The 12,696-nt window shown below is 31.3% G+C and overlaps 1 protein-coding gene across 3 annotated transcripts in view; it reads right to left on the bottom strand.

Moving 5' to 3' along the window:
• LOC139488891 (cAMP-dependent protein kinase regulatory subunit) overlaps window positions 1–12,696 on the bottom strand; it is a 109,495-nt gene that overhangs the window by 39,424 nt on the left and 57,375 nt on the right. For all 3 annotated transcript variants that reach the window (XM_071274853.1, XM_071274854.1, XM_071274852.1), the window contains exon 3: window positions 5,952–6,043. In XM_071274853.1, coding sequence (XP_071130954.1) covers window positions 5,952–6,043 — 92 coding nt within the window. The remainder of the gene's footprint in view (window positions 1–5,951; window positions 6,044–12,696) is intronic.

Genomic DNA, 12,696 nt, shown 5'->3' with positions numbered 1-12,696 from the left:
TAGGCAATATTACACCTGTATATGTAATATTTCAATTTGATTGGACATAAACTCAATTGCAATTGTACAATATATAAAAACAAAAAAAGCAAGCTCACCAAAGTCCTGCTGTACATGCATTAGGAAATTGACTGTAACTCCTATTTTAACCTTTGTGATTGTGTACTTTAAGAATGCACATCCGTAATGCCTTCATCAATTAATTGCTTAGTATAATTTGGGAAATCCAATTTGTTTTTTCAACATATCTTCTTATATCCCAAATTGCATCTTATATCTAATTCCCTTTTATAGATGTATTCTAGGGAATATCAAATCAGGTAACAATAATTGAATGTACTTCTAAGGAAACTTCATCTTCAATAGTGGCCAAGGGGTATACAATCCAGTCCTCTGGTTAGCAAAATAGAGAAAACTTCAATGATATCAATTTAATCACATTTTTCTACTTGGACTTAAAGAAACATTGGCACTTTATTTATTCAAATTTTTTAACAATTGTTGACATTGAGCAAAGATTTTATAGACAACCATTTTAAATCATTTATAAAAATATTTTTTAATTTGTGCAGTTCTCCAACCAATGCTTTGCTTTGGTTATATTAGTGTTTAATTCATGTCCAGTGGCAACTATCCAATGTAATAATGTTAAGGTCAACACACTGGTCAATCTTACTGACAACTTACGATAACTTTGAATATAGACAAATGTAAATACTTAGCTATTACTGACAACTGTAGAGTTTCATGAAGCTTTATAAGTTATTGGAGCCTTTATTCAAGTTTAATCCTGACTCTACATGATGGACAGGTTATGTAGGTGGACAATGGTCTCAGTAACCTATTTGTTGACACATTTAAGAAACATGAATATTTTTGAAGAGATAATGTAATCAACTAAGCTCAACCATCCACATAAAAGGACAACTGTGTTCCACAATAATTGTGTTGCAGACAAATTGATGTCAATCAAACATCCAGAAAGAAATGACATTTTTCATTTCTTAAGAGTGTCCAACCTCCCACACTCTCATAGATTGACAAACTGGTGAGCACTATGGACAATTTTTATTAAAACTCTCATAGATTGACAAACTGGTGAGCACTAGCTATGGACAATTTTTATTAAAATTAAGTAACCTAGGCTACTGATCATCTGACTGGTCTTATATTGACTGAAATCTGTTCCAAATAACTGATATCATCACGGATTGATTGTTGGTTGCTTTACATCCAGTGGCAAATATTTCATGCATGTTCAGAACAATCTGATATTATCACTTCTAATCTGATGTATTATAAAATTACAGCAAAATCAACAACAAATATTCAATTTACAAAAAAACCAGATGCTCCGCAGGGCGTAGCTTTATACGACCGCAGAGGTTGAACCCTGAACGGTTGGGGCAAATATGGACACAACATTCAAGCTGGATTCAGCTCTAAATTTGGATTGTGATTAAATAGTTGACACAGCATAGGTTTCTGACACAGAATGAATGTGTTCTAATGAACTTAAAATTTTTGTTTTCTCTTAGAGCAATTCACTATGCTGTTGAATATTAATCCTCTCAAAACAAGAATGGTGTCCTCAGTACACGAATGCCCCACTCGCACTATCATTTTCCATGTTCAGTGGACCGTGAAATTGGGGTAAAAACTCTAATTTGGCATTAAAATTAGAAAGATCATATCATAGGGGACATGTGTACTAAGTTTAAAGTCGATTGGACTTAAACTTCATCAAAAACTACCTTGACTCAAAACTTTAACCTGAAGCGGGACAGACGGACGGACTAACGGACGGACGGACGCACAGACCAGAAAACATAATGCCCCTCTACTATCGTAGGTGGGGCATAAAAATGTTTGAAGAAATTTTCTTTTTTATTTATGAAATTTCAAATGAGAAAAATTGAACCCAATTTTTTTAATCACATCCCCCTTTCCCTTATTCCAAAACTAATCTCAATTAAAATTTCTAATGGAGTTTGCAACAATAACTACTCATTTAAATACATCATAAAATATTAAGATGTAAAAAAAACTGCTTGTTATCACTGAATGTTATTTATTATAATTTATCAGTTGGTAGTAAAAAGTGAATATACATTGTATATTGTATATAACAAAGATTTAAGTTGATTCTGGACAAAGAAAGATAACTCCAATTAAAAAAAAATCTTGCTATTGCACAATATTTTGCAATTAGATATTTCTTGCTTACTATTCTGGACAAAGAAAGATAACTCTAATTAAAAAAAAATTTGCTATTTCACAATACTGTGCAATTGAAAAGACTTGCTATTGCACAACACTTAATATAATAATTTTAGATCCTGATTTGGACCAACTTGAAAACTGGGCCCATAATAAAAAATCTAAGTACATTTTTGGATTCAGCATATCAAAGAACCCCAAGATTTCAATTTTTGTTGAAATCAGACTAAGTTTAATTTTGGACCCTTTGGACTTTGGTGTAGACCAATTTGAAAACAGGACCAAAAATGAAGAATCTACATACACAGTTAGATTTGGTATATCAAAGAACCCCATTTATTCAATTTTTGATGAAATCAAACAAAGTTTAATTTTGGACCCCGATTTGGACCAACTTGAAAACTGGGCCAATAATCAAGAATCTAAGTACATTTTTAGATTCAGCATATCAAAGAACCTAACTGATTCATTTTTTGTCAAAATCAAACTAAGTTTAATTTTGGACCCTTTGGACCTTAATGTAGACCAATTTGAAAACGGGACCAAAAGTTAAGAATCTACATACACAGTCATGACAGTTAGATTCGGCATATCAAAGAACCCCAATTATTCAATTTTGATGAAATCAAACAAAGTTTAATTTTGGACCCTTTGGGCCCCTTATTCTGTTGGGACCAAAACTCCCAAAATCAATACCAACCTTCCTTTTATGGTCATAAACCTTGTGTTTAAATTTCATAGATTTCTATTTACTTATACTAACGTTATGGTGCGAAAACCAAGAAAAATGCTTATTTGGGTCCCTTTTTGGCCCCTAATTCCTAAACTGTTGGGACCTAAACTCCCAAAATCAATACCAACCTTCCTTTTGTAGTCATTAACATTGTGTTTAAATTTCATTGATTTCTATTTACTTAAACTAAAGTTATTGTGCGAAAACCAAGAATAATGCTTATTTGGGCCCTTTTTTGGCCCCTAATTCCTAAACTGTTGAAACCTAAACTCCCAAAATCAATCCCAACCGTTCTTTTGTGGTCATAAACCTTGTGTCAAAATTTCATAGATTTCTATTAACTTAATCTAAAGTTATAGTGCGAAAACCAAGAAAATGCTTATTTGGGCCCTTTTTGGCCCCTAATTCCTAAAATGTTGGGACCAAAACTCCCAAAATCAATACCAACCTTCCTTTTGTGGTCATAAACCTTGTGTTAAAATTTCATAGATTTCCATTCACTTTTACTAAAGTTAGAGTGCGAAAACTAAAAGTATTCGGACGCCGGACGACGACGACGACGACGCCGACGCCAACGCCAACGTGATAGCAATATACGACGAAAAATTTTTCAAATTTTGCGGTCGTATAAAAATTAAAATTACATAATTGTCCTTTAAAAGTTAATTTAATTCTAAAATTGATGCAGCCTAAGAGTAAATTAAAACCATTATTTTTGGAATCCAATGTGATTATATTGAATTTAAACTGACTTGTAGACGTCTTAGTCAATCTTAGACTATAATTTTTGTTGACATGCAGAATTGAACAAACAAAGTTTTAATCATTTTTTTTGTGTTAAATTGGAAAAAATTGTTTTAATTTGAAATTTAATTTTATAAGGGTATGTAAAATGTCATCATTGCGTCTGTGACATTTTACGTATCCTTATAAAATGCAATTGTAAAACAATTATTTCATATCAAATTATCTTCATTTATACCACAAGAATCTAGAGTGCAAATTCACCAGTTTGAAACTTTGAGGTTAATGTCTCAATATTGTGTCCTTTATACATATGTGCCATAAGTGGTGGGCACTTAAGAAGTATTCAAAATATGTTTATTTGATATAAAGATTCAAATTTCGAACATTGATATTTCAATTTTAATAAAATTGCCTCTATCACATAATGTCACTTGATGTTAAATCATCTAGATAATATTAAATGAGGAGATAGACAATTTTCCATCAGAGACCAATCAATACAGAAGTTAGTAACTATATGTCACTGTTCAGCCTTCAACAATATGAAAGAACCCATACTGTATACACAGGCCCGTAGCCAGGAATTTCCAAGGGGGGGGGGGGGGGGGGGTTCGTTGGACTCACAAACTCGACTTTACCAGTCACAATTCGAACAGAACATTGACTTTAACAGTGCTTATTTGTTTTCAAGGGGTATGATACATGTAGCAAAGGTTTGGACAAATCAAATTTAAAACAAACAGATTTTTACTTTATGGAATGCTTGTATTAGTTTCTGTAACATAGAGTGATTCCACTTTTTTCAAAGAAATAATTCATTAAGAGAAAAAATTGCTTGTATTACTGTTATTATGATTGATAATTCATTATTTCTTCTGTAAATAGTCATTTGCAAGAAAATGTGACATCTAGCTCTGGGAGTTGAGTTAACTGAATGCCCTTTGTCATTTGTCCAATCAAATGTTTATATGCAGTTGTATAACAGCGTAATTTCCCAATATAAATTCTTTATACAGTTGTACTACTAGTAAGAGTAATTGCCAAATCAGACATTGTAAATAAGGGCTTGTGGCATTTCTGAGATGTACCAAATTGAACTTTACTTTTAAAGACGCATACTCAGATCACAAATTCTGCTATATAATAACTGATGTTATCTTATTCTTTTTGCAAAACAAATTCCCACATTTCAAATGATTTTAATTTACAATGAAATATTCATGACATAAGTAAAAATTAAGACTAACAAGTTTTTCTTGTGGCAAAAGTCGGATAATAATAATTAAAGTTCTTGGACAATTAAAACTTGTTCTTAAGGTGGTACCTAACACTACAGGGAGATAACTCTGTAAAGTCTTCTTAACGTTTTTATTATGTTGTGTTGTAAAAGAAATATTAAGCTTCTCAATGATCAAAATTGGTGTTTGTCAAATTGCTATATAACCAGTGTAATTTTTCTGACAAAACGGTTGATTCAAAATTTTTAAAATTTTTATATTTTTGTTAAAGTGTCAAAGTAAATACTTTGACAAAATTTTATGAAAATTAAACGAGCCAAATTAATTTTAGTGAAAGTGTTGGGTACCACCTTAAGCATCTACAATTATGCATTGAATGAGCTAGCCTATCCCATCCCTCCTGAGTTGGGTTATCTGTATCAGTAATGTCTCTTATGTTTAAATTAAATGTATGTTGATGTTAACATCCCTTTAAGGAATTGACAGGCATACATCAATTGTCTGTAATTTGCTACAAGTGCAGTGGCAAATATTTCAAGGATAACTACAAACCTCTGAGAAAGAGTGCAAGGTTTTTATGGACAGGAAAGTAAACAGTCTCAAAACTTGGTCAAGGTCTAACTATTAAATGGAGTCTTTCATGCATTATGAACATACAAATACATTTATTTAGCCTTACTCATTAGTATAAGACACATTTTTAGACAGCAGGATTTTCTTGCTGTATTGAAGACCCATTTGGCTGTTGTCTGCTCTTTGGTCGGGTTGTTGTCTCTTTGACTTATTCCCCATTTTCATTCTCAATTTTATTTTGTCTCTTTGACACATTCCCCATTTTCATTCTCAATTTTATTTTGTCCCTTTGACACATTCCCCATTTTCATTCTCAATTTTATTTTGTCTCTTTGACACATTCCCCATTTTCATTCTCAATTTTATTTTGTCTCTTTGACACTTTCCCCATTTTCATTCTCAATTTTAGTTTGTCTATTTTCAACACTCTTACTTCTTACCTTCTTTCATTATCATCTAAATGAGAAAAGAGAACATTTTTGCCGATAGCTTTTGACAATGCTGCCATGGTTTTGTAGTCCTTTGGCACAACCTGAAAAAGAAAACCAATTAATAAAAATATAGTTGAAAGATGAAATTCCTATCTAGCACAGAACCAATCTTATTAAAATAAGTTCTCACCACTTGCTCACATGGCGACATATAAAAAATCGAGGAGCAAGTGATGAGAACTTATTTTAATAAGATTGGCACAGAACAGGAATGAGGGGACAATAATCTGTTGAAATATTCTTTCAAATTTTTCCACAATCTAATTATATTTGTTTGTTGGGTTGAGGTCCATTTTTTTTTATTCAATTTGTTTTTTTTTCATGATTTTTTGTCAGTACGTGGCGAAGTAAACATACTTTTTAAGGTCTCAGCACAGAAATCTACATTGAAGATGAAGTGTATTTGTCAATTATGAAGAGGAATTAAATATTACACCATGAATAAAGAAAACCCTTCAGGATTGTAGCCTTGATCATATCATGATCCTGGCCATAATTAGGCAGTGTTGACTCTTCTCCATATTTAGTATCTGGATCATACTACTGTATAAATTTTACTCTGATACCATCTTATAAGTTTATATTCTCATTGTTTATACATTTTGAACCATGTAGCTAAATAAACAAGATGTTTTTTTTCTAAACTAATATGTTTTTCAAATTATAATTAGAAATTTCAAAGATGGTAAATGTAATCAACAAGGTATATAAAGCCCTATGGACATTATGAATGACAATATTCTAGGAATGCCTGATTAGTTATTAATGTTACTAATTGATACTTCAATATTTGTAACTATCAATTATTAATAATACTACATGGATCTATGCTGTTGACTGACTTTTAATGCTTATTATAGTGATGATTTCAAGAATTGCAATATTAGCATTATTTCTAGCAATATATGGTTATTAACTGAGTGCATTTTGGGAATACATGTATTGTATTATGCACTTTGCACACAATATTTCTATATATTTCCCATTTGTTATTTCAGTCAACTCTAATAAACCTTTGTTAAAGTCCTATAACCCATGAACAACTATCCATCAGTGTTTTGAAGACATTTAATTTAACAAAACTGATCATTGTTGAAGGCCTTAGAGTGACCTATAGTTGTTAATTTCTGTGTCACTTGGTCTCTTGTGGAGAGTACCACATCTTCTTTTTTATAATAACATAAAGATAGAGGTAGCTATAAGCAAATGAAATGGCCAACTAGAGATCGAAATGATCCTGCAGTATCAGTATTATAATTGGGCTTATATATTGGTGAGTTTAGGAAGTGTCCATGGGCCATTCAATATTCTTGGAATCAAGATTCTCTGAGACATAACAAAATTTTTCAATCTTTTATACAGGTTACGTTATCTATGTCTTTGATATGGTCCCTCCATGGATAGCTAGCTGCTTCACATAGTATATTTTGACAATCAAAGTTCATTTGTAGAATGGAAAGTAAAACAATAAAGACTAGATTGCAGTCAAAGAATCATTTATATATTAGAACCTATTTGCCATTAAATTTGCCTTTTTAATAATGTGAATGATTATTGAATATAAAGTATCTGAGTGTCATTATTATACTCATAATTTTAAAGAATAACTTGGTACTAAGCATCCAAAACAGAAGCAAAACTATAAATAATGTAAAATGAAAAAATATTGATCTTTGAAAATATTATAGAGAATATATTGCTGGCAACATTTTCTAATTTTTGTTTTGTATGCATGGTCAGACCTGAGTGACAGACCTATATCTCTTTTAATATGTAGAAACTCCATAAAGAAGCATCATCTGCTATAAAGTATTACAACAAAGAGGATTCAAATATCAGTATATATATACTGCTGGGTTTTCTTATTTCTTAGATATAAAATTAAATAAATATTATCCTGATCAACTCATTTTACAAATTAGAATGAGGCCCTTCATTGGGGAACCAAGTAATCACATAATCAGAATTGTGTGACAAGGTAATCATGAAATCTCAATTGTGTGACCAGGTAAATCACATAATCACAACTATGTAACAAGGTAATCACATAGTCACAATTGTGTGACAAGGTAATCATGAAATCATATTAACATTCTACTCTGTAACTAACTTGTGTTGATTCAATATTTTGGGGATGTTACCCAAATATTTAAAGTAGTCCCTTCATTAAAACCAATGGTTATAAGGAACCCCTAAATTTCAAAAAAAAAGTTTCAGTATATAAGCAAACATATATCTGCTACATGCTTGCTGTTTAAAACCATTTCAAAATAAAATAAAGTGTTGAAATAAAATAAGATATATATATATAAGTGAAAAACATAGGTTATTTATGTTTTATAAGTTTTTATCAAGTAATTTGTACTCCTAATTATTTATTAAAAAAAAATTAACCCTTAAGAATTAAAATATCTGAAAATTAATTTAATTTAATTTACAAACTTACATCATCCGAAAATTTAGGTTTTCTAAAATCAAATTCCCTTTCCATTTTATCCAGGCCAGTCATATCCATTTTAATTTCCATTCTTATAATTATCAATTACACCAAATAAATTGTGTCACACACCTTGACAAATACCAATACTACTAAATATTGACAACAGAAATGGAAAACTAGATATCAAACAAGCAGATAACCAAAATCAGGATAAATTGGGAATTTGTAGTAATCCACCAGATTAAGCTCCTCCCCCTTTGGAGAGAGTGAAAATATTATATTTCTGATAATCTACTAATGTCATTCATAAATGGAAGGGCTCGGTAAGTAATTTTTGGTAAATGATTTTTTGACAACTTCTAATGACTAGCAATGATTTAGGGTTAATAGGTATTATACTCCTACTACTATTCTGACCAACAGATAGTCGAAGATATGGATTTTTCTCATTCTGATAATCTCGTCTTTAATAAAGCAAGAGCCTGGAATTGAAATTAACGTAGCGAAAATAATAATTCATCACACCAAAGAATGATAGGAAACTTAATAGTTAATAAAATTATCGTAATCGGTTTCTGTTGTGATTTAATCCAATCAGATACGATGTAATCTTCTAAAATGACAAGGGAATATATCATTCTGAGATCGTGACGAAACGGCGGCATTAGTCTTTGGTTCTCTTGACTAAATATATGTCATGGGATATCGTTTATATCCAATCAAATTAATTAACATTCCATATATAGCACATGGTCATATTGTTTACTAGTTACATATGTACTATTACCATCTATAGATATAAATCAAGAGGAATTACACAACATGAATTATTTGGATTCTATTTATATGAACGAAAAACAAATGTCTAATGTAACTAAAGTGAAATAGGAGTACTTTGAATTCTGAAATGACGATCATTATAACTATAATGTGCTAAAACTGAAAATTGTTCATAGCAATATTTAATGACTTTGAAAACTCATAGATTATTCCTCTTTTCATCAAAACAAATTTGTAAAGTCTTATTAAATAAGTAAGACATAATCAGGGGCGGATCCAGCCATTTTAAAAAGGGGAGTTTCCCAACCAAGGACAAAAGGGGGCGAGGTGGGGTTCCAACCACATGTCCCCATTCAAATGCATTGATCGTCCAAAAAAAGGGGAGTTCCAACCCGCGGACCCCCCCCCCCTCCCATGTTAATTGACATTGCTTTTATTGCTGTTCTTCATCTTAAAATAATGTGCAGAAAAGTCACCTCTTACGACAGAATCAAGAAAACACCTTGCAATGACAAAGCACTGTTTGATTAATTGAATGGTTTTTGGTGTTTTAAAACCACATTTAGAATTTGTATAAGCAAATTCATGGTGCCAGTTTTTATGAGTGGAGGAAGCCTTAGAGTGCCCACAGACCCATTATACTTCGGCAGGGAAACTGGCAATCATAACCATTTAAGATTGGAGTCAAAAGCACCTGTCATGTGCTGGGTTTAATCTCACAACCTCATTGTTCAGACAGATCAATGGCACACAAGTTGAACTACTAAACGTTGACCACTCAGCCACTTGCAGTTGTTTTACCAAAAAGACCTGATAAGACTCACTTATTAAGGACTTACTTGGAATGGGAGCCCAATAATTTTCAATTATTGATTAGACCTGACCTACTCACCCTGGACTTATTTATTCAGCACTCCATTATACTCTATTTATTATATTTTTGGCCTATTTTTTTCTTTACTTTATTTTATATGCCCCTTTTTCTGCACTTTTTGTGCATTATTTTCTATTCTGTAAATTCCATCCAGACCCTCCCTGTTTAATGGAGGTATCTTTAGAGAGGGAGGTTTGTTTGTTACCAGAAAATTTGTGTTTCGCGCAACGAAGAAAATATAAAATAATAATTTTATCATTCATAATTAAACCAAGAGGAAAATAGTATGAAGTCACAGGTCAAGCATTTGGTGTACTTTTAAAATATGACCTGGAATGCACTAGATTCTGACCAGCGAATTGTTTTTGATAATGTTAACCAATCACAGCCCTCAGTGTACTTTTGAAAATATAACCTACATAGATATAGGAAGATGTGGTGTGAGTGCCAATGAGACAACTCTCCATCCAAATAACAATTTATAAAAGTAAACAATTATAGGTCAATATACTTTTATCAAAAGTCTTTAAATTTGTGAATCCATATGCATGATGATGAAAGGAGAACAATTTATTATCAATTTCATACTTTGATGATTTTAATACATTTCAATAATAATTATCCTTGTGGTAGTTTGGTACCTCTGTCAACTGATCTATTATTTTACACAGTATGTGAGAGTGTGATTGGATGAGACATGTGATGTACATTTCTATTTCCATCCTTATACATGAAGGGATGTCCAATTACTTTACCCGTGCTTGATGTGCCGACTAGACTGACACACTTTTATATATTAGTTTTCATCAAATTTGGTTAAGAAATTTAGAAGGGAAAAAATTGGTTGCAGTCTGGCTTGTCAAAATCTCACAAGTTTAGAAAATTTGTATTGCATTGATTGCTATTAAAACGTTATGTAAGATTTCTTGAAAAGTGCATTTGATGTAATTCAATTTTTGCATTTCATTCGATAATATCAGTACATTTTATGTCATTCTTTTCAGCTTTGTATTTGCATCCTTTTTAATTAAGAAAAGTCTAAGAAGGCTTCTGGTCACTTAACACAGCTATCGTCCTTTTATTTTATCATTGTCTACAAATATATTCCCTCCTGTGGACAGTGAATTAGTTGAAATCATTTTAATACTCCTTCCAAATTTATTTCTTCATTTCTTATGTTTAATATAGCAAGAACAGGGGGGGGGGGGGGGGGGGGGGGGGGGGGGGGGGGGGGGTGAATTTACACCTGTACTATATGAATTTTAAATTAAAGAAGTGATTAAAGGTTGAGCTGTCAAAGGTTAAACATAGATTGTCTGAAGCTATCAAAAAAATTCAACACCCCGGCCACCTTAACATAATTAGTTATCAAAGGTACATTTTGTACCAGGATTATAATTTTGTACGCCAGACGCGGGTTTCGTCTACATAAGACTCATCAGTGACGCTCAAGTACAAAGTTGAAGAGCATTGAGGGTCCAAAATTCCAAAAAGTTGTGCCTAATACAGCCAAGGTAATCTATGCATAAAATTGTCCTTAATTATTTTCAGTTAGAGCTGATGAAGTTTTTTTATAATTATATATAATTTGACCCAAAAGTAGTACTACACACTAAAAATATTAGTGAGAAAGTTCAGGTTGTATTTTTTAAATTCTCATTATTGAATATGATTTCAACAGTTATACTTCCCTTTCCATCGATTTTGAGTTTTTATTCCTTTGGAGCAGGATCTTGCGGAAGAATAAGTTTTCTGTCTTTTTTTCAGATTTGTGTAAAATTCTCTGACATCAGAAAATGAATGAGTTATAAAAAAATAAAAAAAACTTCTAAATCTCAGAAATAATAAATATTTATCGCACTTAAATAACTTTTGAGAAAATAACAGTCAAAATTTGCTATCTAAGTGTTCTAAAGAAAGATAACTCTTAGATAATAAGACATGAACATATAGCCTCAAAATAGTACTAATATTTACTGGACTCATAAAGAGGGTCTGGATGATGGGGGGGGGGGCTGTTATTCTGTAAACATTTAATTTTCACCCCTTTTTTCTCTAATCTTCATTTTTTAAGGACATTATTCTTTAATCATTTAACCCCATCCAAACCCTCATAATAGTACTAATAGTTACTTAGAAACAAACAGGAAATAAAAAGGCTTGTGCATGATGTCAAAAGGGGAGAAGAGATTTTGAACACTTCAAACTTTCAATCGATTTCAATTCCCTGCTTTAATAATTGCTTATCAAAAAGCATCTTGTAGAGTAAAGTCTTTTTTAAAATGCAAACTTATATATATCTTTTCATATTTCAAATGCAGTTGTATGTGATTGCTAATAATAAAATTTAGCATGAGATAATTTCACCTTAAGAAACTACTTTATTTCACCTGTTTTATAATGCAGTAAATTATATTAATGTATAATATGTGAAATGAGAAAACTGAAAAAGATAAAAAGATTTGAAAACAGCAAAGTTAAGATAAAAATGTAAGATATTCTGAATGATTGATTGCTTGGTAAGGTGGTCTATCTGTCAACACAAAAAGGCTAATAAAAATTTATATCACAGCTAAAATTAAATTTAAAAGATAAACAAA

Source organism: Mytilus edulis, chromosome 9 (assembly GCF_963676685.1).
Source record: "Mytilus edulis chromosome 9, xbMytEdul2.2, whole genome shotgun sequence".
In the NCBI taxonomy this organism is placed as follows: Eukaryota; Metazoa; Mollusca; class Bivalvia; order Mytilida; family Mytilidae; genus Mytilus; species Mytilus edulis.
This window is presented reverse-complemented; position numbering and strand designations above follow the sequence as displayed.